The sequence below is a fragment of the Calliphora vicina genome, chromosome 3, assembly GCF_958450345.1.
Source record: "Calliphora vicina chromosome 3, idCalVici1.1, whole genome shotgun sequence".
Lineage (NCBI taxonomy): Eukaryota > Metazoa > Arthropoda > Insecta > Diptera > Calliphoridae > Calliphora > Calliphora vicina.
The window spans coordinates 48,003,615-48,011,434 of record NC_088782.1 but is presented as its reverse complement, the minus strand read 5'-3'; the positions used below and the strand labels follow the sequence as shown (position 1 = coordinate 48,011,434).

General features: G+C 30.6%; 2 protein-coding genes across 2 annotated transcripts; one reads left to right on the top strand and one right to left on the bottom strand.

The window, feature by feature from the left end:
• On the top strand, positions 1–654 carry LOC135955448 (uncharacterized). The gene has a single exon (XM_065505799.1). It carries the CDS (start codon positions 1–3, stop codon positions 652–654), a length of 654 nt encoding a protein of 217 aa, XP_065361871.1.
• Positions 655–4,587: 3,933 nt separating this feature from the next.
• Positions 4,588–5,607, bottom strand: LOC135955447 (uncharacterized). The gene has a single exon (XM_065505797.1). The coding sequence runs from the start codon at positions 5,605–5,607 to the stop codon at positions 4,588–4,590; it is 1,020 nt and encodes a 339-aa protein (XP_065361869.1).
• Between the last annotated feature and the right edge of the window lie 2,213 nt (positions 5,608–7,820).

Below are 7,820 nucleotides of genomic sequence, written 5' to 3'. Positions count from 1 at the left end.
ATGGTGCAAATGTATCTATGTAAACTATCCAGCATATTAGTATTGACCATCTATGAGAATCAAATTAAAACCTTAAAGGGTATAAATGCCACGGATTTGCAATTGTTAGTGTATATGAATGACTTAATGCATTTCATTTCTGTATCCGCCATGCCACCAGTTATTTTCAAACGTATAAAACTTACGAACGCCATTGATGTGGATGATAAACGTCGTAGCCTGAACGCTTCTTTCTTGCACATGGACTTTGAGGACAAAATAAAGTTCTTTATGCTGCAACAAAAGTTTCTTAAAGTTCCATTGGTGCGGAAGATAAACCCAGTTTTAATCACAGAACAAAATTTTTTCACCATGCGCCATAATCTACCATTTATTCAATTATTTAATCGTTATTTGAAATATATGGCTGACTCTGGTTTATTGCAAAAGATTTTTAATGGCATCGAATGGGAGGGCATACTTAGCGGACTAATTAGCTATTTTAAAGATATTGAAAATAAGAATGATCATCTTTTAACATTGGAATATTTGTATGCACCTTTGGTTTTGTATTTCAGTGGTGTCCTTTTGTCTATTATTGCGTTTTTAAGTGAAATTGTGTATTACAAGTTTAAATTGAGAGTATCTAAAATTAATAAAACAAATTTGGCATAAAATTATTTATGTTTGACTTCTTTTATTTATAACCTTTGATTTGTGGTAAATCTTAGAAATGAAGTACATTCTTAAGGTGCGATGAATATGATAGGAGTGCTCAAGATAAAATGTTATTAATTTTTTTATATTCGAATTAAGTAAAACATTTATCAAAGTTCAAAATATGCCACTTTTAAAAGTCAGTCCTTCAAAAATCTTGCACTTTTATTTATCACCATACAGTTTATGTCCCACTGTATGGTGTTAAATAAAAAAAAATTTAAAAATGGTAGAACATTCCGTCAATTTAAAAAATAATTTTCTTGTTTAGTCATTGTAATGCTTTTTTAGAATATTTGAAAAAACTTTTAAATTGGATATCTTTTTCAAAAGCGCATCTGTAAATTGCATTTGCTTCAATAATGCGTTTTTTAAACAAATTTGTTTGAACTAAGTAGTCTAAAGAAGGCATAGTTGTCTTTGAAATTAATCTTTAATCAATAAATTAATCTTAAATCAATAAAATCCGACATCAGCTTTATAAGAAACGAATATTGAAAGATACATAATACCCCAATTTTTTTAATTTTTCCTAAAATCAAAATCGCGAATAAAATCGAGAGGTTTTCGAAAATAAAATAAATATAAATGAAATGTCCACATGTCTTCAGTTGCTAGTGATGTCTTGAATTAGTGATGTTTGAAATAAAGAAATAACAAGTAAGTGTACTATATTCGGCCGTGCCGAATCTTAAATACCCTCCACTTAAATATGATGATATAACAATAGAAATAATATTACAATTGGTAGAAAGATTAGGTTACATAGAAGATATTTTATTTCAAATGTAAACAAATTGTATCTAATTCAGTAATTTATTGTTGAAATAAATTCAGATTTTATCAGTTTCAACAAAGTTTCTTATTTATTCTTATTATAAAGTATGAAATTTAACAATTGATATAATAATTGGTTAACATTACCGGTTTGGCACAACATTTTTCCCTATTAACCTCAAATGAAGAAACAGAGTATAAACAAGTAAGAGTACTATATTCGGCCGTGCCGAATCTTAAATATCCTCCACCTGAGTATGATGGTATAACAACTGAAATAATAAAACAATTATTAGAAAGACTAGTTTACTCAGAAGATATTTGCCCAATTCACAATTGCCCAATTCGCATTGTATCGTTGTATCGTTGTATGTTGTAATATTTTTTATTAATATTTTGTTTTTGTTTCGAAAAATTAGTTTGAAAAATATTTATGACTTACAATGCTACAACACTACTTCAAATGTACAAAAATTTTTATCTAATTCAGCAATCTAATTCAGTATGAAATTTAACAATTTATGTACTTAATAATTAGTTAATACGTTTGGATCAATATTTTTCCATTTTAACCTCAAGTGAAGAAACAGACTATAAAAAAGGGTATACAAATATAGTTAGACAAATTTCAAAATATTTGGTTGTCGGACTTAAGCTACGTTTCCGCATACACCGTAATCGGCACCGAAAACGAAATTCCATACATTTGCATCGAAAAAAAGTTCGTTTCAGAAATCTGCATCGAAAATTGGGAACGAATAAAAAAAATAAAATTTCTTTATTGGAAGAGAAAAATAATGAAATTCTATTTAATGTGCGACATCCAAAATTAAAAAATAATTTCGTTTCTGTTTTATACCGCAACGCACCCAACTGAAACGAAAATAATTCAGAAACGAAACGGTGACGAACATCAACATTTTTCAGTTTCAGTTTTCGTTATCGGCGCCGATTACGGTGTATGCGGAAACCCAGCTTTATGTGGGAGCTATGACTTATTATGATTCGATTGTCATAAAATATTTTAACGTGATTTTTATGTATTTATATGAGTGCTGTGGCCAATAATGGACCAATACTCACAAAATTCAGTATTATGATTTTTAAATACAAATTACTGATCTGTGTACTATTTTGGTTTAATATATGGAAGCTATGACCTATTATGGAACTAAGTATTTGAGTGCAATTTTTGTACAATTTCATATAAACAACGCCATTAACAAGAGTGGACCTTATATGGGAGCTATGACAAATTATGGACCAATATTTAAAAAATCTTGTAGTACGATTCTAGGATACAAATTATTGATCGGTATAAAATTGCAGGTTAATGTGTTGTCCGGAAGTGGTTCTTATATGGAGGCTATGCCCAATTATGAGGCTATGCCCAATCGTAACATTTGGTACATAGATTTTTGTACACATATATTGAAAAAAATTTGTTTCGAATTTCAACCTGACAACTATATTTGTAAGAAATTTATGAGGAGTTTAGTGATTTTCGGGACCTTATATGGGAGCTATGGTTAAATATGGACCGATATTCACAGTAGTATATTTGCTTTTTCATTTTTCATTTTGTTATCGATTTGTTTTAAATATTTATTAAGGTTAATATCTTTTTCGGAAATGCACCTTATAGGGCAGCTATGACCAATTATCGGCCAATCTGCGTAAAATTTGGTACAGTGATTTCTATGTGTATAGTTATTATTTGTGTCGAATTTTAGCATGATAAAGGTATTTATAAAAGATTTATGAGTACTTAACTTTTCAGAAGTGGACCTTATATGGGAGCTATGGTCAAATATGGACCGATATTCACAAAATCCTGTAGTGGATTTCTACATATAAATTAGAGGTTTGTGTAAATTTTTTTTTTTGATATTGATATTTTTCAGATATTTAGGTTAATGTGTTTTTCGGAAGTGGTCCTTATATGGGAGCTATAACCAATTATTGGCCGATCTTCATAGAATTAGGTACAGCGATTTTGGTATATATGGGGTCTATTTATGTTGAATTTAAACTTAATACCGATATTGATAAGACTAAGTGATTTTCGAAAGTGAACTTTATATGGTGGCTATGGTCAAATATGGGCCGATCTACAAAAAATTTGGTGTGGTGGTTTTTTTTAGGTTGTCTCAGATTTTGGTTCATAATTCTGGTTCCACTGAACCGATTTTCAATACCAAACTGCATAGGAGAACAGTAAACATTTTTCTTGCAAGTTTAACAATTTTTTTTACAGAGACAGACAGACGGACGGACATAGCTCAATCGATTTAGAATTTCATAAGGATCAATAATATATATACTTTGTTGGGTCTAGGACAGTGATGTTCACGCCATACAACAATTGTTTGAAAAATTTACACACATTTGTTATGCTCTTTTAAAAACGTTTGTTCATTCATCGCTGAGAATGCGAAGAAACCACATGTGACGGACTATCGCAATTTTTTCAGAAATTTATTAAGCATTGTTGTTGGTTGTTTTTGTTTGAAGCATAGCAAACACACGCGTTTCAATTACAATTGAACACAATAAAACAAAGTCAAAAATAAATAGAAAATTTAAGAGAATTTCGGACTTACAATGTGTATTCTTTCATTTCCTTAAAATTTAAATTACATTCATTTAATAAATTGGTTTTATTTGACAAAAATTCTAAATCTAAACTTTCTTCATTTTGTTATTATTTTAAGTGTTTGACATTATGTTTGCTGGGTAGCTCTCTCACCAATACATCATCATTTTTATTTTTGAACATCACTGGTCTAGGATGAATATTCTCAATGCTACACACGGAATGACAAACTTATATATCATTCACCACTTATGGTGGTGGAGCGTACAAAAATCGTGTTAAATTTAGCATTTAAAATTTAGTAAAAAGTGACGAATTTAGTTAATATCGAATTCAGTATAGGAAACCTTAATGGTGACAGCCCTTTTATGATTATTGAATTATAAATTATAAATAGGGTTAAAATTGCATTACATCATAGAACAATGAAATAAAATAAAGAACAATCAAAAAATTCATTGGGTGTATTTTATTGAATTTTGTCTCTCATTAAAATAATATACAAAGTTATTACAAAACTATTTATTTGCAAACTTAAAATAAATCAATTCCAACAAAAGCACACTTAAAGCTAAAATCATGCCAAAAACAAAACAAACCAAAGGAGTATAGAAATAATCAAAACTAAGATATATACCGCCATTGTCCGCAGTGTCATGGAAAAAACGTATTTCTCCACTTTGTATGCCATCAAAATTAGTATCCATCACAAATTTATAAAGAATTCCCGATTCCATTACATATTTCAAATAACGATTGAACAGCTGAATATAAGGCAAATCTCTGCGTACGGTAAGATAATCGGGCATGGTGAAGAGAATCTCATTGATTCTATACATGCGAGGAACTTTAAGAAAACGCTGCTGAAATAATAAAAACACAATTTTGTCCTGTAAGGCTATTAGTAAATGAGTATTATTTAAATCACGATGAGCTTTATACAGATCTAAATTGTCAATTATTATTGCCTTTTTTATAATAACTTCTGGTATATTTGAAAGATTTTGCAGAAAATTATAATCCATTTTTCGTACAAGCAATTGTAAATTTGTGTTGTTTAAATCCTCAAGTTTTTCCACTTTGGTTCCGTAGATATCTTGTACCAACAGGCTGGACAATTTGGCCATATACAAATTGGTGAATATAAAACCATTAAGAAAGATTAGAGAATATACTAGTTTTTGGCGATTGGTTTTTATTTTGAAATTAAGCTGATTCTGATACAGGAATAAGGCAAGAACATAAAGAATTGATTTGGTAAAATCAATTTCATTGCTATAATGTGGTTTGTAGTGAATAAAGGCAACAGCCAGAGCACAGAATACTAGCAGTAGGTGAATATAAAAAACGGTATCGGAGGTATAAGGCTGCATAAAATATTTAGTTTTCGATAAGGGAGCGGGATAAGGTGCCAAAATAAATGCTTTTATGAGCCATAAAACTTCACTGCTGCTAAAAGCAAATCGATCATATGTGTGTAAAGATATAGGTAAAATATCAATAGATTTATTGTTTAAACCTTGTCTGATAGCCTCCATATTAAATGAGTTATAAACTAGGGGATACCTCTTGAATTGAAAATTGTAATGTTCTATAAAAATTCTGATAATTTTGTATAAATAACCGGTATACACCATGCTGCCATATTTATTTCTGTACTGATAACAGCGTGGAGGTAAAGCTAAGATGGGTACAGTCAAAGGATATCTTTGAAAATCTACTATTTCCTTTCTCTCAATATATTCTTTTAGGTTAGTGATTCGATGCAACCTAATGTTAGGCACTGGATTGTATGTATACAGCACACCCTGTACATAATATAAAACTTTGCTGTGTCCAGAGTACCAATTAATATTAGCTAGTTGCTATAAATCCTTTATTTGGGCTTCAGGATAAATCCATAAAATATGATTAAAATATAAAATCTTTAGAAGCTGTTTTACAATTTCATAAACTCTATCTAGCTCTGAATGTTCTACCGCCACTATAGTTAGCATTTGATGATGGTGTAGTATATTGATTTCCATACTATAATTCCTTGTTATTATTAGCTTAGGTATATTTAAAGTTTTAATCACTTTCTCCATGTCCTGTGAAATTTCCAAGCCAACCACTGCATTCCATTCGATTTGCAGTTTCTCATTTAAATCACTGATTATGCTTATCAGTTGCTCTTGATATTGATTTTCGGCTGAGTTTAGTTTTCCACTCGAAATCATTGCAATTGTAAATAAAGCAAAACACTTGTTAAATTTCATTTTTATTTAAATTTTCTGTAGTCCACTTTCACTTTTGTTAGAGTATCTGTTGCGTTTGTTCAATGCTTTGTAATAGTTGATTGTAGTGTAAATTTATTAGTGTTGGAATTTGAATATTTTCATATTAATTTCTAGAAATCTATAGTTTTTTAAATAGTGGCAATTATTTTTAATTCATTGTTGTCACTGTCATGAAATATGAAAATTTTAAATATTTATACCCTGCACCCACATAGTAGGAAAGGTACTATTCGTTTGTGCTGATGTTTGTAATTATAATATCAGCCACCTTAAAGTATACTGATCGACTCAGATCCACTTTCTCGATTCAACGATGTCCGTTCGCCTGTCCATCATATACGTATACTTTTTGAAAATTTTCCAAAAAAAAAAGGACGCCATTATTTTTATTTACGCAAAAACCTTCATAAAAATGATGATACCCGAAAAACAAATGAAGTGACCTGTTCACAAACGAACTCTAATGATACATTATATAAGATCATGCAATAGTAATTTCCGAATTTTGACAGTTTATATCTGCCACATTCTTAAAGCTACATCTATATAATTGTCTGTCGTTTATTCAGTTTGTGTTGCCATGGACCATGGATGCCCAAAGCTAAAACTGTATTTGTGTTGGTATGCGAAACTCCACTGAAAGAAATGTATAGTGAACTAAAAAATGAAGTCAGTCAGGCATTCTGTGTTAACAATAATGAGTCAACAATCTTAATCTTAATGTTTAAAAAAAAATTATTTAGTAACAGAAGTAAATTGAGGAAAAAAAGAAACAATATTTCAATGATTTTTAAAAGTTCGGAATAACTACATATATATCTCGTTCTGTGGTCATGAATAAAATGAAAATAAATGCATTCGTCGCTGTCTCGGTGACGACTAAACCAAAAAGAATAAGAATATGTGTGTGGTTAGATAATTGTGCTATGAAATGGCCGGATATATAGTGTTCAAAATTACGTGCAATTGATAAAATTCTTGTTATCAAGATGGCTTTTCTGTTTGGGTAACTTTTAGCGAGAACTATTTATTCGCAGTGTGGTGGATAAAATAAATGAAAACAATGAACCAACACCCATACGTCGATGAAACGCAAGATCTGCCGAAAACACCGAGTTAGTGTATAGAAGAATCCGTGTCGATTTCGCTCACAAGAACTCGGCTTTTCGCAGACCACATTTTGTCGAGAGGAGCTTAATGTACCCTGTTAAACTAAGAAACTGACCCTAATTTCCTTCAAATAATCATCGTTAGCGTTGAGGCCCATTTCTGGATGAATGGGTACGCCAACAAAGATAATTGTCGAATTTGGGACGATACCAATACATATGACATCCAAGAGTGTCCAGCTGTGTATTTTGGGCTGGCGGCTTCATGGTTCCATATTTTTTTGAGAGCAACGTTGGCCAGGTCATCACCGTCAACTTCATTTGACCTGAATTGAATAATATGGACAGCAACGACATTCTGCA

Bases quoted from the DNA above. Each gene is read 5' to 3' on its own strand.
- LOC135955448 (XM_065505799.1), top strand. From the start codon at position 1: ATGGTGCAAATGTATCTATGTAAACTATCCAGCATATTAGTATTGACC.
- LOC135955447 (XM_065505797.1), bottom strand. From the start codon at position 5,607: ATGGAGGCTATCAGACAAGGTTTAAACAATAAATCTATTGATATTTTA.